This window comes from Poecilia reticulata, linkage group LG13, assembly GCF_000633615.1.
Source record: "Poecilia reticulata strain Guanapo linkage group LG13, Guppy_female_1.0+MT, whole genome shotgun sequence".
Taxonomy (NCBI): Eukaryota; Metazoa; Chordata; class Actinopteri; order Cyprinodontiformes; family Poeciliidae; genus Poecilia; species Poecilia reticulata.
In genome coordinates, this window is record NC_024343.1 from 15,619,106 (window position 1) to 15,645,294 (window position 26,189).

General features: G+C 37.9%; 1 protein-coding gene across 6 annotated transcripts in view; it reads right to left on the bottom strand.

Moving 5' to 3' along the window:
* grik4 (glutamate receptor, ionotropic, kainate 4) overlaps positions 1-26,189 on the bottom strand; it is a 347,487-nt gene that overhangs the window by 175,479 nt on the left and 145,819 nt on the right. For 4 of the 6 annotated variants that reach the window (XM_017308264.1, XM_008425647.2, XM_008425648.2 and 1 more), the window contains exon 3: positions 24,861-24,994. The exons of 1 other annotated variant lie outside the window; for it this stretch is intronic. In XM_017308264.1, the coding sequence (XP_017163753.1) occupies positions 24,861-24,942 (82 nt within the window). In that variant the 5' untranslated portion in view covers positions 24,943-24,994. Of the gene's footprint in view, positions 1-24,860; positions 24,995-25,079; positions 25,314-26,189 lie in introns of those variants that run through there. One more of the 6 variants, XM_008425646.2, reaches the window with a different exon arrangement.

Here is a 26,189-nt window from a genome sequence, read left to right on the forward strand (position 1 = left end):
ATTTATTTTGAAGTATGTTGGTCCTGTTTACAACTATGATTTTCATGTTCCAAAGAAATTTTTTGTATGTTCCATCTTATAGTAATTAACAAAACTGTTTGACTACTAGGACTAGTCAAGATAGGTATACATTTAATTTATACGTTGAAATTTGTATAGTAAAATGCAATAAATTAGTTGTGATGTGCAGAAGATGAACATTAGCAAGCTCAAGAATATGTTTAACTCTTAATATATAATAGCAAAGGTTAGTTATAAATACTAGATGACGTCAATTTATGGTCTTAAATTGCTAAATAAAATCTGCAAATTGTTTGTCGAATGGTTTTATTTTTATATCACTTTGCATGAGCTACTTTCAAACTAAGTGTTTTGTGTTCTACAATTACATTTCCTGAAGACTTAGAATTTAGTTTTGTTTCAAAATTATGCTAAGAATATATTAAATACATTAACTTTAATATATTTTACACTATAATTAATATATGGTATAGAATACAGACTTCAATGGTTTGGAAGACAAAAGTATTTGGAAATGTACAAGTTTTTTTTTTTTTTTTAAGTGTGTGAATATTTTACAAAAGACAGAGTAAGAAGACAGAATTTCAGTTTTGGGTTAACAAAATATTGGTATATTTGACATAAACTGTTAAATTATGGAAAATATTTTGATGGAAATTCTGGAAGAAAAAAAATGTCCTGGTAACTTTTTGCCTGGATATTTTCAGTTTTTAAACAGAATTTCTGTCAGAAGTTTCCCATAATTTAACTGTATTTTAGTTCAAATTTTTCCGTAAAAAAAAACCGGAAAATGTCCTGGTAATTTTCTGCCAGTACATTTTCCGTTTTTTTACGGAATTTCCAGTGGAATTTTTCCCGTAATTTAGCAGCTTTTATATGTTTAATTTTAAACATAGAAGACTGTTAAATTACGGAAAAAATTCCGCTGTAAATTCCGTAAAAAAACGGAAAATGTACTGGCAGAAAATTACCAGGACATTTTCCTGGTTTTTTACGGAATTTTTTTTTTACTTTTTACATGGAGTTTCAAACTTTTCAGTTTTTGTTTGAACAATTACACCAATGAATTGTTCACTGACATCCTGTAGGCTATTTGGGTACATGATGGATTGACAGTATGACCCGAAAAGGAGACTGGAAGTGTCTCAGGTTTAAATAACTGCATAAAGTGCTTCTGTGTAATGTACTATCTTTGTGAGGATCAGCCTGGGTCTGTGCTACGGAGTCCTAAATGAAAGCTTAATCTTACCAAGCCCTGAATCACTAAAATAATGTCAATTAAAGCTCATCAGAAAAGCTTGGAAACAATTCCAGTTGCCTTTTACCTAAGCACTTCAGATTCCCAGCGTCCAACTGACTGAGAATCTATATAAAAACATCTCAAGTCAAAGTTGGTGAGAACAAATCAGGCAAGCCAATTAACCCTGAGCTGTAATTACAACGGTAAAGTTCCTCTGTTTTGTAACAATTACCTGTAAGTCAACATGTATTTCTAGTGTAGAGCAAAGTTGAGTACAGTAATTAAGGCCGCTTGTTATGAATACCCTTTCATTCAGACACTGCTTGTGAACCTACAAGTACCCGTTTTATTTTATTTTTCTGAAGTCAACTTGATGGCTAACATTTCACTGCTGTACAAACATGGAAATCTAATGATCTAATATTTAACTTTACAGTAGTACTTATTCAAATTTTAACTTTGAAAAAATTGCAATGTTGATCTATCCATGTTTTGCCCTTGCGTCAGTCTCTTTTACTGGCTTGTCTGGTATGCAAAAAAAAATTCCATTAACTAATCAAGATATTTGTAAACCCATATGCAATTTAGTACTGATGTGTCTTTGAATAATTAAATCTGAAAACACAGTCAAGGTTAAAATGTGATGCGAGTACAATATCCAAAAACTCAGATATAAAATTGAAAGACAAAATTGTTCTCAAGTTGTTGTCAAATCCTAATGATAGCCAGGCATTGCTTTAAAACAAATAATGTGATTTGAATCATTTCAAATCTATCCAGTTCTTCAAATGAACAGCTTGTAGATCTGCGTTTTACAGAGACAACTTTATATTTCTGACTTTTGTAACCTGAGTGCAGAGTAATTTAAAGACTGTTTGTTTCGGTGCATCATGGTTTGTGGGTATTGGTTTGAGAGCAGCTCTGGTACTACAGCACCGCAGCATTTCAAATGCTGTGTTTGGTGTCACTATTCAAAACACTGTTCTTTGTTGCCAAACATTTCCACTTCGGTCTCATTTGTTCAAAAGTGTTTTCTCCAGAAATCTTGTAGCATGTGCAGATGTTGCTTGGCAAATGCCTTGTTTCTCTTAAGAGAGAAGAGGCATTATTTTCGCAACCACTTGAAATAATTCAAAGTTTTTCAGTCTAGAAATTGAACCGCCATGAACTTTTGACAATTTAAAGTTTTTCTGGTTTTACCTTGTCGGTAGCTGTACTGAACGTCTGGGTGTTCACTCCTAGAAAACATCGGGAAAGATTGAAAACTTTTAATGGGGCTCTTTCCTGGGAGCATCACAGTAAGAAAGGCAGAAACCAGCAAGGCAAACAAATCAGGAACCGTCTTCACGACGTCAAAGGCGTTTCTAGTGACAGACTCCGAAAAGTTTGAAATGCTGATTTCAATCATTTATATGCAGCAACAATAGCTTAGATCATGGCAAAGAGAAAAGGAGCAAACTCCTAAACTTTCTCTCACAGAGGTGCACAAAATGCTTATCTCACAAGGCAGGGTTTTTATTTTATTATCATTATTATTTTATTGGCAAACTTGAACTGAGCAAAACTGTTGGATTTTTCAACCAACATGGTTCCGAGACTGTTTTCAGAGACGGTCCTGGTTCATTCACAGCATCCTGGTAGTAACTGCATCCTCAGCGTGCCAATGTCCTGCCCAGCCCTGCTAACGAGCCATTATTTGATTCAGCTGTGTTGAATCAAATAATTGGCGAGGATTAAAACATGCCAGCTACTGACCCTTGAACACCGACTGTGGACGCCCCAGTTTTACAGAACTGGGATAAACACTGAACTAAAAGCTGGAGCTTTGCGGTGAGGAAGCCAAACATTTTTCCATCAACTGAATTCTCTAACAATTATCTCCGCTATCACCTCTTCTACTGTTCATATGTTTTAGTCTGTGATTCTGTTTGCAAGCATATTTTAGACACAGCCACCCAAACTGAACATGTCAGCATTTTTACACAGTTTGCAATCAAATAGTATCCCATAAAGTCCAACAACCTTATTACAAATAATTTTTGAAAAAGTTCAACATCTCCAAGAAAATGCAGAGAAAGAAAAAGGCTTTCATCTCAAGGCTTTTTTGTTTGTTTGTTTGTTTGTTTTTTTGTTCCAGAGATTTCAAACGGTGAAGATAAATGCTGAATATTTTCAACGTCTATGTTTTGGCACACAGGTGACAGCACAACAGCTCAGGACTGTCACCGATTTAAAGGTTGAGTGGAGCAAACACGCTGCAGCAGCTATTTGTCGATCAGAGCACTTCATTCAAAATCCATTCTACCCTCACATTTTCACAGTCCATGGCTTTTAATACACCAATACCATGAAAGAATCTACGATTAAGGCTGTGCAGCGTTAGTCACCGTTTTTGGATGGCGTGCTGGGCTCTGATGTTGCGTTGGGAGGAAATGTGTGTCCCCAGGCCGCAGGCGCTCCGGCCAGAGCCAGGGAGCGTGATCCACATCAACGCACCGGCGTTCGGACCGCCAATCGTAAGGCGCACAACAGCTTGAACTGATATAAAGGTTTCATGGGATTCAGTAATGAATAACCTTTCAGCTGAGCTTCTTTATTCCTCACCGTCTAATGCGAACTGGCATGTGCTCCTATGTTCTCATCCTGACTGATTGCCGCTGTACATGAAATATCGACTTTTCATCAGAATACGAACGGGACAGGGAGGGACGGAGCAAATGTCGACGGGTGAGAAAGTATTCATCACAATGAAAGTCACAGCGGCACGGCTCTTTAGGTCCTTCAAGACCATCAGCGCAGATCTGTGCTGGACATCAATCTGTTACCTCTGACATGTTGCTCTTCTTGTGTCCCACCTGCACACTTTAAACCATGAGGCTGGAAAAAGAAGTGCATGAAATATGGTTTGAATCACTGCTTTTCTTAAAAAAAAAAAAAACTATTAGAAAAGCTGTTTTTTTGTTTATCTATCCGATATGCAAAAAACAAGAAATGTAAGGAGGCAAATACTTTTTCACAACACTGTATTTTAAACTGAATCACCTAGATGTCTTCTGTGGCATTCAGTTTGTGATCTGTGTCGTAGAAATGGGTTTTTACCTATGGGAACACGGTTAAAAGAAAAAAGGACACAAAGCAGGTAATGTGAAACTTGAATATACTTTTAAATAACGAGAAGCAGATTCCAGCTGATTGCATAACCTTTCCGAGTGTGACAGTGTGTATTTTAGGAATAGGACAGGGGGGAAAAAAAGACGAGGACCCACCTGGGTTATCTCTACCACTTGATCAGTGATGCTACAGAAGGAAAAGTAAGCTGCTGCTTGAACCTAATCACTTTACCCTACTGCGCAGCGGAAAAGCAGCAAACCTGTGATCCGAAAAAATATAGTATCGGTTAACCTCTAATAGTCATCAACCATTACCATAAGTGCTTTTTGATGACCTGTATTTGTTTTGTTATCAGGCTGGATGCTACAATCAGTGGCAGAAGACGCAAACAGGCCTGGAGAGTCTAACCCTATAAAGAGCTGCTCCTGCCTGAAAACGGCTCCTCCTCTTGATGAGGGTGATCACTATAATGGCATCTGATATTTTCGTTTTGCTTATGCAATCCACATATTGCAGACAAAAACTAAACCACTGCTTAGATTAGATTTTGTTTGAAGTTGCCGCCTGCCGTTCGCTTCCCTTTATTCGTTGTAGTCTTTAAAGCCGAGCTGCAGCAACAGCAGGTATTGGCACAAACACAAAATGGACAAAAAGTTAAAATGCCTGCAGCAAGGATTCAAGAGAAATCAATATTTAGCATTATGCATAACGAGTTTGAATGGATTAAGCATGGTGTCAAACACAGAGACAAGTGAAACTGTGCAAACAGGATGGTGTGTCAGACTCCAACAGGGCTTCAGGGCAACTTAACGCTTCTCAGGAGGCTTTTTTTTTAAGATTATGAACAGGAGAGGTGGGAACATAGCAATGCTGATATATAGAAAAAAAACAGGAAGAGGCATCTCAGGAATAAACAACAACATTTAAAAGTATTTGGCTGTTGAGAAGAGAGAAGCTGTGTTTCATGATAATTAGAACCACCAAACCTGGTTTAATAAAACTCTTAGAACAGCAAAGGACTTTGAATAAATGTGTGTTCCTGCAACTACCTCTATCTAACCTCTGTACTTCATGATCTTTGCTTAACCCGGCACAATGTTGCTGCATACCCCCTACTGTCTGGTGATTCAGCCAAATCCACTATTACCTTATTATACTTCCTATACTGACTATACATCATCGAGGACTCGTAAAAGCTCTAGAGGCCGGCTAATGTGAACACAGCATCTGTAGTTTGTGCACTTCCAAAAACAAGGTCTGAATACAGGAACAGCATGCAATTTTTTTAAATTTTTTTTTATGCAGTCACAAACTGTTTTCTAGTAAACGGAATAGGAGAGTTAATCCTAACTGAGAGATCCCCAAAGATCTGCCAAGGTAAACAACGCATGATGCTAAAAACAGCCCCTGTTGCGACTGAGTGTGTGCATGTCTACAAGTGATACAAAGTAATAAAGATTCAGGGACAAAACTCTGTGAAACCTGAGGAAAGGTGACAGGAGGAAAACAAGAGGGACAAGCCTGCACTGACCCTGAACAGTCAGGGGGGACTTAGAGAAGCGGACAAAGGAGAGAAAAGCCACACAGGCACAAGTGCGAACATGCACAGCGAAACATGGAGTCCTGTCAATTGATTCACTGCAGAGCGAGTTAATAACACAGTTGGCTGGACAGTGGAAATAGTCTGTCTCTGTAGGCTGTTGACTCACTGCAACCGTGTCCTCAAGTCCTTGCTATGTTTATGTCGGTGTGTTTAATTTTGCCTGGACGATGCCTATAATAGCTACGTTTGCTACTCTATATGTGTTTTTTTGTACTTTTGGATTGTCACCTGATCTGACCTTCGTTAAAGTAGTCCAAGTTATCTACTTGTTTACATAAAGGATTAATTTTTTTTTTCTGACCCAGGCAGATTTTGGGTCTTATTCATTTTACCAACATGTTTTTCTTGTCTGATGTTTTGTGGAGGTAGATGGGAAGGAGGGCGTCCAGTCTCAAAGACCTGGAACTGATTGCAAAAGATGAAAAATATCAGTGAAAGCAAGCAGAAAACTGTTCAGCAATTATCAGAAGAAATTAAATGCTTTCACATCAGTAAAGAGTTTAGTCAAAAAGTCACCCAATTGATCTCTACATTCAATTCTTTTTTTTTTTTTTTTTTTTTTTACATATTTTTCCCATATACACAGGTAGTTGCCACTTTGCTTACATTTTCGTTGGTTGAAATTTTCACTGATGCAAGATTTTCAAAAACGATGCATAAAAGTGAAACATTTTTGGTACCGCAACAATTATTCATCTTGTTAAACATATTTTGGTTTTTGTTTGCTTTCCAAAGATATCTATTGACTGTCAAAAACAAATTAGTGCAGCCCAGCCAAAAAATAAGTCAAAGAAAGAGCAGCCCATGTGTCTCTTTGTTGCTGTGAATACACAAAACAGGCTATGACATTTGTCTAACAGTGATTTTTTTTTTTTTTGAAGAAGTCATGGACTGCTAATTAGAAGTTCCTTAAAACTGTAATCAACTTAATATAAAGTAAATGTGAAAAGGGTTGTATTAGCCTGCTAGATTCATTTTTCCACACTACATTAAAAAGAGTTTTGCTGCAGCCTGTGCTTATGTCACACACAAGCGTCTTCAATTTGTAAACACCGTATTTGTATTTCCTCTCAGGGTTATAAAGCCATTAGGCAAGCAGCCCGTTCCTATTATTTTTGGGAAAACAAAATAGGATGACTTTACCATCACCACATGGCCATAAAATGTAAAAAAGTGCAACATCGAGTGCAACAGAAGCTTGCACAGATAACTAGATGAGTTAGTTGGAAGTGTGAGCGCACACTGAAGCATAAACGAAGTAAAAAGCTCACGTTCACCAGCATCTGTTTGGCCAGCGCTGGTGCTCAAGGCAAAAGCAGAACCAACCGACGGCTTTGCCAAGCGTCTGCAATGGCACAAGGTCTGGCCTGTAAGAAGAAAAGGTTTTGAGGGCTTGCCAAACTCTTCATCGCGATCCATGATCAAAGGTGAGGCATAATGGTGAGGGACTGGCAGAATGTGGTGTCAAGGGAAAAGTGGGCGTACTTCCCATGGAGGAAGGGTGGCCATGTTGGTGTGTGCATGTGTATGCTAAACATACTCATGCAGATGAAGAGGAGGGAGAAAAATCAGTACAGATAAACTGTTAAAAATATTAAATTGCTCAAATTTTGATATGTTGTTATCCGCCTGATAAAATACCAATGTCCAAGGATGGACTTACTCTTCTCAGGAGATCTATGTGGTCCATCAGATCAGTAGCCACACTTCTGCTTTCAAAAGGGGATTATGTGTCTGTTGTTGCCTCAGTGAGTTCTGCGAATCAGTCAGAGATCTAATATTGGAGGAGACTGGGAGAGAGAGGAATCGTGAAAACCTCTGTGAATCTCCTGACAAGTGAAAAGTGGCAGCTAGAGTCTTTTGGTGCACTGGAGGAAACACTTTACTCCCAACAGTTCCACAGTAATAAGCACTGCTGTGGAAGAGGAATTGACTAGTCTAAATTAGTGGGGAAAAAACAGCAGAAGTCAGAGGGTTTGTTATTTCTCTTAACGCACCTTAGAGACTAAAGCGAGTCAGAGGAAAAAACAATAAAAAAAACAAACAAAAAAAAACCCCACAGCTGCTAGCTTAGGTCGATGAGACTGAACAGTCTTAGCACAATGCTATTTCTCATCACAACTATAATCTCAACCATTATTGGTGTTTTCGAGTTGTAATAAAGCAAATCCTCTTCAAACTCTGTAAAACGATCCAGCTTTATGTCTTGACTTCTGCATTCGTGCCATCAGTTTTCAGCTTTAGTGTCAAACAAGTGTTATTGCACAGAGAAAAATAAAGCAGGAAACTGGAACCAGAAAGAGCTCAGCAGAATATTTCAGTTCCCCCCCCCCAAAAAAAAGAAAAAAAAAAAACTTTTGCAAAACTCTTGTTAAATGTTGAGCACAAAAAAAAAAAAAATTGCCAAGAGACATGGTTTTGCATAATGGTGCTCCAAAGAACTGTCATCATAATCTATTCTTCAAAGAACCATTCATTTCTTGGCATGTGCAATGTAATCTTGTGCCAGGCCAGAATGAACCCCTTCTTTTGACATTTAGAAATGTCCAGTGAAATAAGCAGTAATCTGCATATATGAACCATTAATGAAGTTTCACTCACCACAGGATGCCGAATGCTTCCTCCTTCTTCTTCCTGGTTAATTCAACTATTAATTATTTGATGCCCTGTGGTACTCATTGACCGTGTATGTCTGTTCCGAGTGGTTAGTCAATCGGTTATTGTGGAAAAAGACTGAATGCTCTGCCTACATGACTTGCTGATGCTGTTGTACACAGTATATTTTTGGTTCTAATATGAACTGTGCAACATCTAGGAGCACTATCAGCAACTCACATACTTTGCTGATATTAGATAAGATTATTATGATGTTGTTCCATATACTGTATTGTACTTCAGTTCTTCAAACAGACATGAAATGTGTCAACATCCTTGACAATTTAAAAGAAAACATTCTCACAAAAGCTTATAATTCACTCTCCCACGCATATGAGGTGTGCATTGTGGCTTTAGATTTTATACATTCCACTTGCACACAAACAGAAAGTTTACAAAATCAGTCCATTTTTAACATACCACAGCTACCTCAACAATGTTTTGACGTCTTTGAGAAGAAAATGAAAAGAAAAAAAAAATAGACAAAACAAGCATACATTAAGAAGTGAGGATTTTGCTAACTGCATTAAGGATGTCTATTTGAGGCAATTTGATGCTGACCCAATCACTGCTAAGACAAATGAAAAACTGATTCAACTCTGTTGGTTTATTCATGTGTGCTGCTCTGGATCCTCTATTTACTCAGAAAAGACAGAAACTACTAAGTACCAACAGCAGAATTTATTTGGTGTTAATCTCTTCCACCAACACTTTCATTGTCACATTTTCATTGTCACAATAATTTTATTTTGTATTTCCACTTTTATTGTGAATGTAGGAAGAGAAAAAGAAATTGCAGTAATAAATACCTCTTTAATAGCAGAACACTATGACTTTAGGAATAAAGTCGGTTTCTGAAGGTCAGTGTCATTAAGGTTTTGTTCTTTCTTCGTCTGCTTCTATTTTGCTGGTTTCGTTCCACTTCGTAGCCGGTTGGCTCAAGCTCCCCATTTTGTGTTTAATCAGGATTTCAATGCTTAAAGTAGCCAAAAAGAAAAGAAAAAAAAGCAATACCAGACACCTAGATTTTTGTTTATCATAACTTCAATGCGTCTTACAGAAAATAAAGTCTTTTCTTTTTTTTTTTACTGAAATGACATTGAGAAGACGTTTTGGCCATGCCTCTACAAGCTCTGTACGTCTAAAGAATACAATTTTCACCAATTTTTTTTCTTTACAAAATTTCTTAAAACAGATTAGACAGACATAATATGTGAATATCAGTTTTCACGTCTTTCCACAGGTTCCAAATTATATTTATATCTGGATGTTGACTGGATTACTCAAAAACATTACCACTCTTTGTTCTAAACCATTTTTTGCAGCTCTGGCTGTATGTCTGATAGTTTTAGAGCCCGTCGTGTTGTTTCACTGTGATCCTTAAACCTCAGTCTCAAGAATTTCGCAACCTCCAAGATATTTTCTTCCATCATTTCACTTCTTCCGCCTAAACTCATATATATAGAGAAATCAAGATCGAAGTTTATACAGTGATTGCCTAAACCAAATTTTCCGCTAATTATTTTTTTAAAAAGGCTTTGAAGTTCACTCTTTAAAAAATGCAATCAGGAAGAACAGATATGTAGAATAAGCTTTTTAACTTGTAAAAGACTATCAAGCTGATCAGAGATAGAAAAGTGTGTAAGCCGTGCAAGTTAAAAAGTAAAGTGTGGATTTATATTTATGCAAAACGTATACAAAACGTGAGCCAGTTTGTGATTATGTGAGCACGTCACTGATGTCGTTTTGTTCTGCACTAATCAAAACCAAGTCAACAAAGCTGCTATTTCTCTACTCACTGCCAGGAGATAATAGCTCAACACAGGACAAAAGACATGGCATTTATAGCAGTTACAACAACATTTTCATGCATCGGGGCATGAGTTCACAGTTGGCCCTGGCAACACGCATTCAATAGTTTTGAAACCAAACGCATTAACGCAGCAGTGGTGCACGCAGTCTGCAGGTGGAAAAAGATGGCTTGGAATAGGGGAAATAAATCACAATAAGTTTGGGTTGGAATCAATCATGAATAATCAGATCATCTGCTTTAATTTTCTTTAAAGTGCTCTCTCAACAAAGCATAGGCTTTAATGGAGGAGGAGGAGGACCAAGATATGCAGCAAAAACACATCTGCTTCGCAGAGAAAATTGATGTCCTTGTCTGTTGGGAGGTGCAAATGTGGGATGAATTAAAAATAAACCGAGTAAAAGCAGAAATACAGGCTGTTTCCTGAAGACAATGTGGCATAAAGAATTAAAAATGCCCAAGCTCAATCCCGTTTTACCCCTTTGCTCTTTTACCCCTATATTATGCACATTTACACTACGCAAAGCGTTTCCGTAACATAAGGGATGCATTATCTGGATCTAGAACTTTTCTTTGGGAAATGCCCATGTAAGAAATATTTTTAGCGATGTATAACATTTAGTAATATTTTTTAAGTATTCTTAAGAGCCATATAGGCTATACGTTTTCCAAATCAAAATACGTTCACTGGGGACTTTATGAGGTAATACTAGTACCTCTCATACTGTGTATAAGAGCAATATTTCTGGCCAGTCATTTTAGAAAGTGAAACATAACCTTAACCAGAGACAATGTCAGAGACGTCTTAATTTGGCTAAGGAGAAAAGGGAGTGGACTGCTATGCAATGGCTCAGAGTCCAGTTTTCAAATGAATGTACATTTTGATTTCATGTGGATATCAAGGTCCCAGAGTCTGGAGGAAGAGAGGAAGCACATAATCCATGTGGCTTTAAGTGTGAAGTTTCCAGTCAGTGATGGTTTGTGGTGCCATGTCATCTGCTGGTGTTGGTCCACTTTGTTTTCTGGAGTCCAAAGTCAATGCAGCCGTCCACCAGGAAATCCTGGAGCATTTCATGCTTCCCTTTGTTGACAAACAGTATGGAGTTGCTGATTTTATCTTCTAGTAGGTCTTGGCACTTGCTCACACCACCAAAGGTACCAAAAGCTGGTTCAGTGACTGTGGTGTTCTTGATTGGCCAGCAAACTCCCCTGACCTGGACGTCCTAGAAAATCCATAGGCTGTTCTACAGATGAAAATGAGAGACACCAGACTCAGCGAGGCAGATGACCTGAAGGCAGCTTTCAAAGCAATCTGTGCTTCCATTACACCTCTGCAGTACCACAGGATGATGGCCTCTATGTGGTGCATTGGTGCAGTAATTCATGCAAGACGATGCCCAACCAAGTATTGAGTGCAAAGAAATGTACAAACTTTTCAGAAGCCCAACAGTTCTGCTTTAAAACTCAATTTTGAGTGCATGCTACCAGAGGCATGCACTGAAATACTACATCATATTTGTGTTTCCTGATGAGTATGAACTCTCTTTTTCAGACCAACATTTAATATTTCCAACGGGAGTCGCTGTTCTCATGTTTATTGCATTTGAAACCACGCCAACCACCAACCTCATTTGAACTGAGGTCCAGACATGCCATTTTTATGACCTTCATTTCATACCACCGCAGCATACGGTAATAATCTTCAAACTCTAATGCCGCCGTCGTTAAACTACGCTCACGGACTCCAGCTCAACAGGAGACGAGCTCCATTATGCATCCACAAACATAACCCTGCGGCTTGTAATTAGTTTGTTAATAATTTAAGTACCAATTTTTATTATTTTTTTTTTCCTGTTTGTGTATGGCAGAGAAGTTGTTGTGCATATAAAGTGCAGGTTCATGGAGGAAAACGAGCGCATATTTGAATTCGTCTTCATGAGGTCCGCTGAGGTTACAGTGATTGAAGATGTTCTGTTAGGGTGTGAGATTAAAAGTGCACATGCATACATGATTGTTACATCTGCGCACCATTTGCACTTATCAGATCTGCTGCATAATTTATGCTATAAGCTCCACAGTAAAGGGAAAGAAAAAAAAAAGTGTGCATAATTGTATAAAATCATTCTGATCTGCCATTCCTGGCTTTAAATAAACGATTGGTCCCAGCACCTGTCCCGGTAATTAAAACCTTAGAGATTAGTCATACTCTTGCCTTAATTCATTTAGACCCCATGGGGGAGATTTGTCTCTGCATGTATTTGGACTCCATTCTGCTCCAAATACAAAGCCTCCTCCCAAACCCCCCCCCCCCCCCCTCACTTAGGTGACTGAGTTGTGATAAAGAATGTTTTCCCCGCAGGCACAAAATGCTGCTGGATAATTAAGCATCATTTCTTTCAGATACATCCTCATTATCTGCTCTGGTATCTGAACAAAACAATGAAAAATAAATAAATAAATAAATAAAAATAGGTAGTCGTCTCATGTAATTGGTGGTCACCTAAAAAGACAAAGATCTCAAATATTCCCCACAGCTTCAACTCTGTGAAAACACATGTTGGCGTGTCATCAAACTAATGACTCCAACAGCACATGGCTGAGTAATTAAAAGCCAGTGGAATCATTATGAGGTCTCCTCCCCTTGGGGTCCTTATCGGGACATCAGCCTCTGCTTTAACCTTAATTTTCCGAGAAACAATTTTTACCTAAACAGGAGCTGATGAGCCCACAACTTAAATAACATTCACAGCAACCCAGGTTGCTTTCCTCAGACATAACCCAGTCCTTCCCACCCAACATGCCATCTTCGTCTGGTCTTCACAGAAAGTTAAATGAGTTCATAGATGCCATCTGAAATTAGAGCGAATGGGGGCAGAATGAAGCTGACTGGAGGCAAGGGTGCAGTGACTCAGCTGCGGTGGCTCTTGCAGCTGGCCTTAATAAGTCACAGAGAGAGCACAACTGAGGGAATTGACAGTGCAGTGCTGCTGACTGGTGGACATTACTTCAGCAAGGCTAATTACACTCCAAGACTTCACTGCACTGATCCACCCAGGCCATCAGTGCCTGGAAGAAGCTGACTCCCCCCCACCAAAAAAAGACAAACAAAAGCTCACACATAAAAACGTAAAAATGCTGGACAACATACAAAATGTATTTTTTGCAGCACATATATGCTATATTTCTGTTTAATTAAAATGATAAAAACTGAAATTATCTCAATTATTCTTAAATTGTAGTTTCCAACTCCTAGCTAAACTACCTTTTACAAATAGGCCTAGTAGCATTTTTGATTCAAGACTTTGTAAAATACGATCCTTCTCACTTTATACTGTCTTCTAAGAAACTTTATCTATTCCTCTCATTATTTTTGCTGTAATTGCTGCTTTACAGCAACATCTATTCTACTGAAAACTGATCTCAAATAGGAATAGAAACAGGATAGTTCACTGACACTGTATTGGCATGTCATATATCAAGTCGAAGTTATACAAGCAGAATATAGAAAACATGCAGGGAGTTTCACCAAATGAAAAAGAAACAATTCAAACAAGAGCACATACAGCTTTGTGCCGGTTTAATTTATAAAGTCAATCACTTTTCACCCTACATTTCCGCAACACTCGCAGCAGGACAAACTAGATGGTTGTTTACAGCAGGTTTTGGTTCTGCTGGAGGTTTCTTCATGTTACAAGTGAGGCGTTTGTTGTTTTCGCTGTGGCCACACGCTTGATCACTCTAAAATGAAAGAGGTGCCAGTAGGATCAAGCACAACTGTTTGTCTTGTGCGTCTATGTGACACTGGCATGGACTGGTGACCTATCAAGGGTAAACCTTCCCTCTCATCCAATGGTCACAGGCATCAACAACCTTGCAAAAGGTGGGCATTATTCCAGAGGTTTTTCTATGCATGTTTTTTTTTTTTAACTCAAAAATACTTCTGCTGTGGATAGCAACGCTTCATTCAACTAAGTTTTTAATCCTCACACAGTTGGAGGAAATAAACCAGAAGCAAATAACTTGAAATATATTTCCTTGGGTAACAGAGTGGAAACCAACAGTTAAGAGTGTGTCCTCTCTATTTACGGCACAATGGGGGGTGAAATGACTCTTGTTGTGACTCTTATTATCAGCACGCTTTCCAGTTCTAATATCTATCTCAAAAGAAACTGAATCCCAGTCCAACAGCTCAAACGTCGTCTGTCCTAAAGGAGCCGGTAAAGATGGCTCAGCATTTGCTGCAGTTGGAGGTGAAGCGAATTGAATTCAGCCCACTGAGGATTCTCCATCATCTCCTCCCGCTGAGTGTGGAAAACAGAGCAAAGAGGCACAGGTTGATTTGTCCGACTTCTTCCTGTGGTGCCAGTCAGTTAGCAGCTCCTCCAGGAGTCCAGCTAGTCCTCGAGCTGTTTCTTTTTCATTATTAGTAAGGTGAATACAATAAATAAATAAATATGAGCATTTCAGGTTAACAAGCCTCAGGCAAAAGTAATTGTAGTTTGAGTTTGAGGATTTGACTGTGTGTGGACTGCTGTGTTTTTGTGATAATTCAAAGGTTTTATTACTCTGCATAGCTTAAACATTGCTGTAATTATAGTGCATGATTTATTTAAAATATCACTTGACTGCAAATGACAAAGGTTAAAAGAGATTTTTTAAGTATTAATCTGGCAAATTAAATAATTTCATTCTCCGGGGCAAATGTAGGAAATGACTAAATATATTTTTTTTTATCTCCACATGACAAATTTCTTTTAGAATTTGTCTTGATATTTTCTTGTCCAACTAAGAAAATGCCAGATTCTTTCATGCACGTTTGAGAAATCCTTGAATCTTCAGGATTAGCCTGCTAAAAGCCAGACCCTTGTTCAACCCTCAGCCAATGGGGGCTGAGGGTTGCTAAAGGTGCAAACGCTGGGTAAAATTCACAAACACAACAATCACCAATGTTTGACGATGACATACGAAATGCACCAGTTCAATGCCATGAAGTTTACCGGAAATCGCCTGCAAAAGCCTGACGATTGCAAAGGAAGGCAATCGTCAGGCTAATTCTGGGTTTCTTAAATGCTTCCTCATACAGTGTGGCGACTATTGACACAAATCTCCACCTTGCAGTTTCAGTCTCCACCCAAGTACCCACACAACGGAGCAACCTTACCCCACGTCTCCCACACACAACTCCACCAGACTTAGCAGCAGCAATTAGCAATGGTGGAGCTGAGCTGTGCATCTGCTGGGCTTCTCATACAGCTACGTCCCAGTTTAACGGTACTAAGAATGGTCATAAACAGCATTATGGAGGAGGATTGTTGTGATGATGTGCTGAAGGTGGAGTGACAGAAAGAGTACAAGTTTCTTAAAGAGACAAAGGCCCATTTCTGAGCGTCAAACTGCAAAGTAGTGAGGTGAATATTATGTTTGATAAATACAGCATTTTTATAACTAAGGATAATAGTTAATTGATTGTGCTATAAAATAGCACTATGTGCCTGGAAAATACATTTCTCATGTCAAGAAAACTGTTGAAGTCACAGGTCACATATTAATCATTTTGAGCATGAAGTCTTATTTTGTTCTGGGGGTTGATATGCAATGTTCACGACAAAATCTGTCAGTTTGTAATGATATCTCGTCTCCAGTGAAATAATCCATAAAACTTACAGATCTACCGGTTTTTTTTTTTCAATTTAAATAAAAGTCCATTTGTATTCCATGTGGTTATAAATGCAGCACTTATTCATACAAAGCAGTAATGTTGTCTGAATGTAGAAAATTTTAAAATATATAATTTGAAAACCAGTGTGATCAATTTAGAGTATTTAATCTGCACCCACCGGTTTTCTTATTAGGTTGAATTCAATAAAGGCTATGAAATGGAAAAAAAAGGAGCCCGTCTCCAGTGAAACCCCCGTACCGCCTTTGATTTAGGAACAGCTTATAATTGGCTCTTACACTCTGTTATTGAACAGGACAGATGCAAAGCATGTCTGCGTGAGAACATGTTTATGGAGTCGAGACAGGGTGCCTGATGAATCCAGCTCTAATGAAGGATCATGTCTGATTTTCCAGACTATTTGCCCAAGTTTTCCCTCCCTGTATACAGAAAAAAAACAGACATCAGCTTAAGGCAGTGATTATGTGTGAGCGGAGGAATATTTTCTCCAAATTAGCAAAAGAAGCAGCCTTTGCTGACTGGTTCAAATTAAGCAGTAGAAACTACTTCACTTAACGACTGGGGGGGTTTACCACCAACAAAAACAAGCTGCACCATATGGTGTTGATCTGGGATTTTTGCATAAAATTACGCAGTTCAGTCTCTTCCATACATACTTTGAGTTAACATTTTTTCAATTCAGGATTTTGAAAGTCTTTACTGTAATTAATGTCCAAATATACCATCACTTGGTTAAACCCACAAACTTTAATGTATTTTATTGCTATAATTTCATCTTTAGGTATCTTCACCATTTCTCTCTTATGTTTAGGTATAAAATCCTTCCAACATAAACATGCTTAAATGGAAACCGTCTCATTTTAGGTCTAAAGGTTCCTTTAGGGGTTTTGTTCCTCTATATACAGGCATCACGGTTCAGCCAATCCATTTTCCGTAACCTCTGACCAGCTGCCTGCTGGTCAGCATCATGCTGAAGGAGAAAGCATTCCCTCAGCATGATGCTGCCATCACCACCCAGGTCACACTATGGGATATTTTTATTCATCACAAATAATGTTTTACCTGTTTGTCAAAAATACTGATTTTGGCCTTATTTTCTTCTACATTTGCTATGTAACCTAAAGGTTTTGTGATAAAATCAAGACGTTATTAACTCTTCTTTAAACATTACAAGCATCCCGTCAGTCTTTTGCAGAGGTCAGATTTGTGGGGTGCATGATAAAAGATTAAAATTATCAGCCAAAATATTCTCCAACTTGAGCTGTAGATCTCAGTTCCTCCACATTATCATGGTCCTCTTGGTTTCTTTTCTAACTAATGCTTTTCCAACCTGGCCTGTCAGCAAGGCGGACACCCAAATATTCATGGGTTTGCAGCACCAGGGTTTTTTCTAGATGTTGGACTGGTCAGTGCTCTGAGATGTTTCATATTGTCTTACAACCTGGCACAGTTTTAAACTTCTCCCCAACTTTATTCCCGACTTGTTTAGGGTTAGTCTTTGGTCTTTGTGATGCTTTTTATTTTCTAATGTTCCCTCACTGACATCTGAGGCCACATTAGGATTTATACTGAGGTTAAGCTTATTGTAGGTGGACTGACCAACACTGCTTTATTTAGGGGTATCAGAGTTAATCAGGCTAAACAGTAATTGTGTCACTTTTCAGAGCTATGTTTCATTTTCCTGACTTGTTTAAATGACATGCTACTTTGTGATGGTCTATCAAAAAATAAATAAATCCCATCAAATTCAGTTTCTCTTTTTTTCCGTATGCTTAATAAAAATTTTGAAAGAATCTGTAAAAGTTCTATAAATGAACATGGACACCTTGGATCGCATGTTCAAAGTGACTTATTTATAAATAGAAGCTTGTCATTTTTAATTTTAATCAATGGATTTGCCACCAAAGACAACGAGTCCAACCACACTGATCTTGCTGCTGGCCGCTGGAAGGTCCTCGGGGTAATGTGGAAGAGGTGGGAGGTTGTTTTTGGCACCGTCACATTCAGAGAAGGCCAGACAGTGACATTATGCCAGCCAGGCAGGACTCTTGGGAGAGCCATGCTAAATACCATCTACAAAAGCACAAATGGCAGAGGGGAGTCTGTGGCGAAGTGTTGGGGTTACACATTTGTTTGTGTGTCCCACTGCACTTTGAAATGTGTGCCTTTTGCCGGTGCATATTTATGCCTCGTAATGAAGGTACACTGGCAACAAGCCGGGTGATGTGCAGAGATGACATTAGAGAAAAAGGAGAAAAAGCAGGCCAGGCAGCTAATTATCCATCAATGATGCAGCAGGAAGCAGAAAAACAACCAGCGCTGCTGTAGAGCTGAATTAATACAGTCAGACAGGGGCTGGTGATGAATAGCGAAGGTAAACAAAGGGGTAAAAAAAGCTGCTGTTCGTGAACCGGCAAACATTCGAAATCCAACGGAATGATTTGTTCTTGGTGTTTTCATATAAGAAAACTCTGGGTTTGAGCTGTTTTCAGAAAGCACAAAGTGGTTTGAAAGCACTGTGCGACAGACTGCAAACAGTATCACGCAGAAGCAGAGCCGAGAGCCGAGAGCGAGCAGACAGGGGAGAAATCTACTGAGTGATAAAAGTGTTCTTTTCAGAAATAAGAAAATGTTGATGCTGTTAAGAAGTGACAGTGTGCTCTGACTCAGTTCTGTTAACATTTGAAATAATGGAAGGATAAACATTTTTTCTTGTACAATAGCAGACTTAAAGATCAGAAGAGCTTTGAAACAGCTCTTATATACACCAAGGAGTTTGAAAGACAGACTTAAAAAAACTAAGCAATACTTTCATTTGAACAGAACATGTCTTTGGAAAAGACTACTTAGCTTGAGGATGCTGAGCGCTAAAGACAACAGGAAACACTCATTAAAGAAATATGTTTTAATTTTATTTTATTATATCTTCTTTTAAGTAGTAAAAAAAATAATTTAAGCTTTCATCTCCAGGTGTTTTCAGCTCTCTGATGCAATTTACAACACATTTTTAAATTCACTGTGTAAAACACAATCTTTCTCTTATGACTGACATTAAATCTGAATAAACATGTTGTATCTTACGTCCATTGAGATAATCCAAAGCATTGCTTTTTGCTTCATCAAATGATGTTGAGGGGCACATTGTTTTAAAATAGTCAGAAGTTTATATTTATATATCCCTTTTTTGTAGAACTGATTTTCTGCCTTTTTATTTACAAGATTAAAACGTTCCAGTGTGCTTTCACAAGATTATCCTAGTAATGTTTTGCTCCATTTCTCCTGATGCAGCTGGTCAGGTTTGTAATGTGTTCTTGACCCAACATACCTTTCAGCTCTGCCCAAACATTATCTATGGAACTGAGACCAGAGTTTTATGATGGCCACTCCGAAATATTGACTTTTTGGTCCTTAGGTCGCTTTGCAACTAAATTGCCGGTATGTCTTGTATTGTCCATTTGGAGACCGGCTTGTGTTCAGGCTTTCACTTCCTAGCTTATGCATCTTTACATGGTACGTTGCGTTTGGTTTAGGGTCAATTTACACATTTCATACCAAGAAAATGTCCATTTCCAGGGCACAGAACCCGTCTCCTTCCTGATTAGTCATTCCCAAGCTATTAATGCCTGAAATCTTCAGGCATCTGCAAATTGCACACATGGATGAATCATGTGCACTGTAAGTCAAGAAAAATATTTTTTTTTTCTCTAACGGTAAGTCAAACTAACATTCATGTTTTAGATTGGCTGGAATTTTCACAATTATTTCTAATTTTTTTTTCAACCCATGTTCATGAGCAAAATAACAGAATAGTGTTTTGTCTTTAATTTTAAAGTTTGCAGCACAACATGAGTTCATCTGAGACACACATTTGGATGCGTTTTAAGGCAACACCTGAAACAGACGTCTTACATGTCATCATAGGAAGATTTTGTTTATTTGATTAAACAAAATCAAGTAAGGTATCAGGAAGAGGATAATGAAATCCTCAAAATGTGCATTTTTGGATTCAGTCAGTGTCATTCTGTTAAGTTTAAGTTTTGATTAAAGGGGTTATAATCATCTTGTGATATTTTGTTTTTGTGTGCGACGTTGGGTTCTTGTAGGTCAGATCTACAAGGCCCCAGAGACGCCGGGAGCAAACTCTGCTTTCTGCAGAATGAAGCTTATTCTGAAAATGTATCTTAATCTTTCCATTACTCTTTCTATAGGCAATGGACATATCTTTCCAATAAAGCCAAATAGAAACCTAAATGAACACTCGCTCAAGCTTTAGCCAGATGAAGTCCTAGTCATACTGCATCAGATATTTGTTCTCTACGTACGGTCCAGTTCTAAAAATGATGCATTATCTAAACCAATTCATACACGGTCAAGTGAAAATACGGTCCGTCTCAGTAAACAGACCCGGTTGCTTTAATAATGGGCTTCAGCTTATCTGCGTCGTTGGCCCCGGTGCCTCCCATCCTCCTCTTAACAATAACACATTGATCTCCTGTGGGGTTTAGGTCAGGCCGGTTTGCCGACCAATCAAGCACAATGATGGTCACAAAAGCAGATATTGGGCTTTAGTAAGCAGATGGCCAGGACAGCTGGAAAATGAAATCAGCTTCTCCACAAAGCTGGTCAGCAAAAGGGAAGCGTGAGGTGTTCAAGTATTTCCTGATGGACGGCAGAGTTTAGTCTGGACCTGAATGAGACGTTGGACCACGAGATGACGGCGCTCCCTGACTGATGAAACTTTACACTGAATGCAACTCTGATTCTGTGTCTTTAGATTTTTGGACCTTAACTAATGAATGAATTGCAAAATGTACTTTGATCTGACGAGATATCTTTGGGCCATGGAGCGACAGTCTAGTACTTTTTCTCCATAGCTCAAGTATGAGATATCCAAGTGCAAGGGCGTAGGAACGAGTCTGTCATTGGGGGGGACGCATATCGGAAACCTGACAGAAAAGTAAGAGGCTTGAGCGAAAATGTCAAACAATTATGCCATCAACACGTCAGTAATGCGTTACTCTAATCTGACCCTTGTTTCAGTAACAAGTATTCTAACATGTTACTATTTACAATCCAATAATCAGATTAAAGTTATGCATAGTACAATGACCGTCATTCCAGGATGAACACTCACTTTATCATTTGCCTCACAACTAGCAAGATAAATACTCTGGTAGCACAGACAGGCTAACAGATTCTGATATATTTTAATGGTCAAAAGACATTTGATTATTGGTCAAAATGCACTGATATAAATTGACTGGTAATTGAACAGGTTCTACCTCTTTCTAAAACCAAAGTAGAAAACAGCTCATAAAATAGGACTTTGCAGTTTTAAACTCAATGCAGCAGTTTGACCAACAAAAATAAAATCTAAAAAACAAGTTTTGTTCTTCTTGAACAGCTTTCTACATCAGTGCAACAGTTTGATCTACAAAATAAATAAAAATTGTACTTTTTACGTCTAACAGACACCTTAGCTCCTCACTGTTAACTCAGTCTCACTTTCCAGCTCTGCATTCAGTAACACTGAAGCAAAAAGACTAAATGTTTTTATTCTCTTGTCATTTTCAGCCACAAACATTTAAGTAAAATATCTACAGTTATGTGTTTCTGTCTCTGCCTCCCTCTGACTCTCTGCAGCCTGATGTTCCTGCAGGGATTCATGGATTTACAACAAGCACTACAGTAATTTACAGGATCAGAATGTGAACTAAATATAAAAAGTATGTTTTTATCATACAGAATGAGAATTTAAACAACTTAATTTTCAGATGTATACATTATTATACATCTCAACTCTATTTACTGTGTAGCAAAAATTTTCACTAATTTATTTTTTAACCTCTCCTCAAGCACTTTTCTTATTGTCTCCTAACCCTTAGCCTTATTGTGCGGAAATAATGAAAATAATATTGAAACGTTGAAAGACATCAAACGGATGAAAACTGAAGATCAGTCTTCATCCGTTATCCTTTCTGGTTTTATTGTAATTAATATAATTTTTAAACCTTCACACTCTGAAACTCCACCTGGCTCTCCTATGCCTGATCTGCTCCTCTCATAATAAAATAGTTTAGTTTATTTAAAAATTAAAAACAGTTAATACATATTTCAATAAACTAAATGAAGACCTCACCAGAGCTTCTTCACCTTTCTTCAACATCATTCTAGCACTGCTGTTCTCCTAAATATCTAAATAATATAATATAATATAAATACATGTTAAGTGGTCTAATATGATCAGGTGTTGTTCACTTTAAATAATAAAAAGGCTAATTTTGCTGCTGTTTCAGTCTCATTATAAAGCATTGTGACTAGACTAGCTAACTTTTAAACAAAGTTAGCAGTAAAATGTTGGACATGTGACTATCCCAGAATTAAATCGGCTTAATCAAAAAGATTTAGTTATATATGAAAGTAAACTGTCAACAAGATGTTATAAACGAGCGATATTCATGGTAAAATTCCTGACAGACAGTTTACCTCATTCAAACGGAGTTTCTCTGACTCCTGCTGCTGCTGCCTTTACTCTGGGCCGTTCAGAGGTGGGATGGGGAGGGGAGGGGCAGGAAGCGCTCTGCTGAATGCGCTGTTATGCGCCTTCAAAATAAAAGCATGCGAGTGGAGGATTCTTCGCAACTGCGGTGAAATTATTGGGGGGGGGGGGACAAATGTGGCTCTCTCCAATATCTCCCCCTCTCCCGCTTCCTACGCCTATGTCCAAGTGTGTCTCTGGATCCAATGTGGCTTCAGAAAATATCTGGATGCCCTTGCTCTGAATATTTTAGAAAATTATTTAGATTGTTTAGATTGTGGTTTTCAGGAAACAAAGATTGTTTCTGTACACTTAATAAACACCACTGCATTAAACATTCAAAATTAAACTTGAAGGAGATATCTGCTTTATAAAAATGCCAGTGTTCTTTGCTAAAGACCATATATTCAACGTCTGAAGTTTCCACAAACTGAAAAGTTTGTTTTGGCTCCCAAGCTTTGAAAATATATCTCATTAAGTGAAGCGGTTCAGATTCGGAGAGGAAGAGCATGTCACAGAAATCTCACTTTGACACACTTTTCTGACGTCTTCATGAAATGTTTCTTCAACACGTTTTGAGCAAAATACAGAAGTACGGAGTCTCCCATGTGGCTTTTGAGATATTTTCTTTTAAGCTGTTTTTCCTTTCACAATGAGACAGTTAATGTCTGGTGAGGTGTACGAGACAGGCTGCTTGAAAGAAGTCTCAAAGTTTATTCTTTAATGTCATCAACAACTCAGTTTGCTGCTCAGCCATTTATCCATCAAGGGAACGTTTTTGCTGGTCACGTGCCTAATTGTCCCTCTTAAAAGGCTCCTGCAAAAGTATTCATACACCTTGAAGTTGACTCTTTTTCATGATGGAACCACAAATATTGTATTTGGATTTTAGGTGACAGACTAGCAAAGTAGTGCATATGTGTGAAGTGAAAAAAAAAAGATCAATGCTTTCAGTTTTGTTTATATAAAAAAATTCTAAAACCTTGGCATTCATTTGTATTCAGCCTTTTATTGTAATACCGCCTAACAAAATCCATCATTTGATTGGGAAACTATTAGTCATACGCTCCACAAATCTGGCTTTTATGGATGAGTGGCAAGAAGAAACTTACTGCTCACTGAAACAAAGTATGAAAGCAAACATTTGGAGAAGGTTCTCCAGTCCAATAGCCAACATCAACATACAAAGCAAAGCCAAACAAAACAATATCCCTGGAAATTAAAACCCATGGTGGCTGCAGCATCGTGCTGTGGGGATGCATTATCTGCAGCAGGAATTGGGAAGCTGGTCCAAGATGTTGGACCACACCAATACACCAATACTGGAGGAAAATCTGTTGGAGGCTGAAAACGACTTTATCCAGACCAGAGGAAATATGTATCCTTTAGAAGAAAAAGCAACCATAAACATGCAGCCCAGGCTGCAATGAAATGATTTAGATTAAAACATCTATCAGAAAGAAGCAGTCAAGGTCAAGACATAAATTAAATTCAGAATCAGTGACAAGATTTAAAAATGTATGTTGACATTAAGCGATGAGCTATTAATTAAATCAATTAACTGCAGGATAAATTAAGATGAGACCTATAGTTTCCATTCTGATGATTAATTTTTTTTTGAAGGTCAATTTTGTTTACACAGACTTCATAATCCATGTTATTAATGAATGTGGTTATGTGTGTTTTTCATTTTTGTTTTATTTATTGTTTTTGGTGTTAGGATATAGAAAATGTCTTCGGGTTCCGTATAAAATTATGCTTCATTAGTCTTATTCTCATGCCATTATCAACAAATGACTTAAAAACAGTCTGGAAATAACAGCGTTACTGTCAATTTCTGACCATTTATAGTTTAGTAAGAATGTGTTTTTGTGAAAGGCCTGGCTGACATTCACCATCCAGTCTGACTGAACTTTGGCTATGTTGCAAAGAGAAATAAAGAAACTTCAGAATCTATATGTACAAAGCTGGCAGAGACAAAATCCCAAAGGAGTCGCAGCAAAACGCAGATCTATAAAATATTGACACACTGGCCAGAACACAAATTCATGCCACTTTCTAAGATTTTTACTTGTAAAAACATTTGAGAACCACGTTTGTTGTTTTTTTTTTCCACTTCCACCTACTTGGTGTTAGTCTATCACATAAAGTCCCCGATGACCGACGCTAGGAAATACATGATTACAATTTTGTTCTGCGGCTTACCTATCCTGAAGGAGAGCGGGCCACCAGAGGTGCTTCTCACCCACATGGCTAAGAAGAGCAGAAGCGCCCAGACTGTGAGCATCTTCTATGACTCCTCATGGGTCCTGCCCCGGGTGTGCCCCTGTCACAGCCACCTAAAACATACAGAGAGCAACACTGAAGCATTCATGGCATCTGACAGGATGTGAAACAAGCGCACTCATTCTCTTAATGTCCTACCGAGACGCACGTCGGGAATCTGCTGGAGAAGCTGACAGCAAAAGTGCTGCAAAGTGAACCTGAGGCCTGTTGCAGTTGAAACGAGATTGCTGATCTCATTTCCATTTGCATCAGTGGCTGAGGGACTTAGTACAGTTTGTATATGAGGAGGATGTTAATGTTATTCTTTTTTTTGACAGTAATAATCCCAGTGAGTGAAGTTTATTCCGTTCCTACGAACATGTTTTACGAGATTTAAAAAATACAATTTTTTACCTAAATGTGTCTCCAAATAAGTGTCACTGATAGAATGATTTAAAAAAAAACATTTTTTATTTCAATAATTCAATCAAAGAGCCACATATTTCAAGCACCTGCTTCTGTTTGTTTGCATGTTTATGGCTTGCTGCTAATAAAAACCCAAAATTCAGTTTCTCAGAAACCTTGAGTGTCTGCAGAAGATTAAAAAAATGAATCTCTAGAGTATTATTTTCACTTTTTATAGTCAATTACTGAAAGATATTTGATTTTTCTCAGCTTCTGATGTATTAATATGTACCTGTACCTATTACATTATTACACAGCAATGTGTCATCTTCTTTTATTAAGTGGAAAATCTCTCAATTCTTTATACAGAAAACGGCATAACCCTTGCGTTCACATATTTTAATATTTTCAAATAACATTGTTTTAGATACTGAACCAATTCGGTTAGTTATGGTTGTTTTTGTTTCCATGACACTCTGCGCCTTACAGCTTTGTTGTTTCAGTCTAGTTCCCTTCTCAGATACCTCTCCAACGACAGAAGATGAAGATTACGGAAATTAATTTTACATGTCAGCATGTCTGATTAAAAAACTAAAAACATGAAACCACGACATGTCAGGTTAAAAAAAAGGCCACTTCTTTGAATTAAGTACCCAACGTGGTAAAATGTCAAAGACTGAATGTTTTCAATCTGTTTTGTTAATCAAGTGGGATCAATATTATGGTAAGAATGAAAACTTTAATTATAAATAAGTGGTTGCAGAAAATAAGAAATAATTTGAGACTAATCAATAAAAGAATTTTACTGCAGGAACTCACGATAATACCGGGGAGAGTTTATGTGTTTTTGAAGTAATTGTCTTT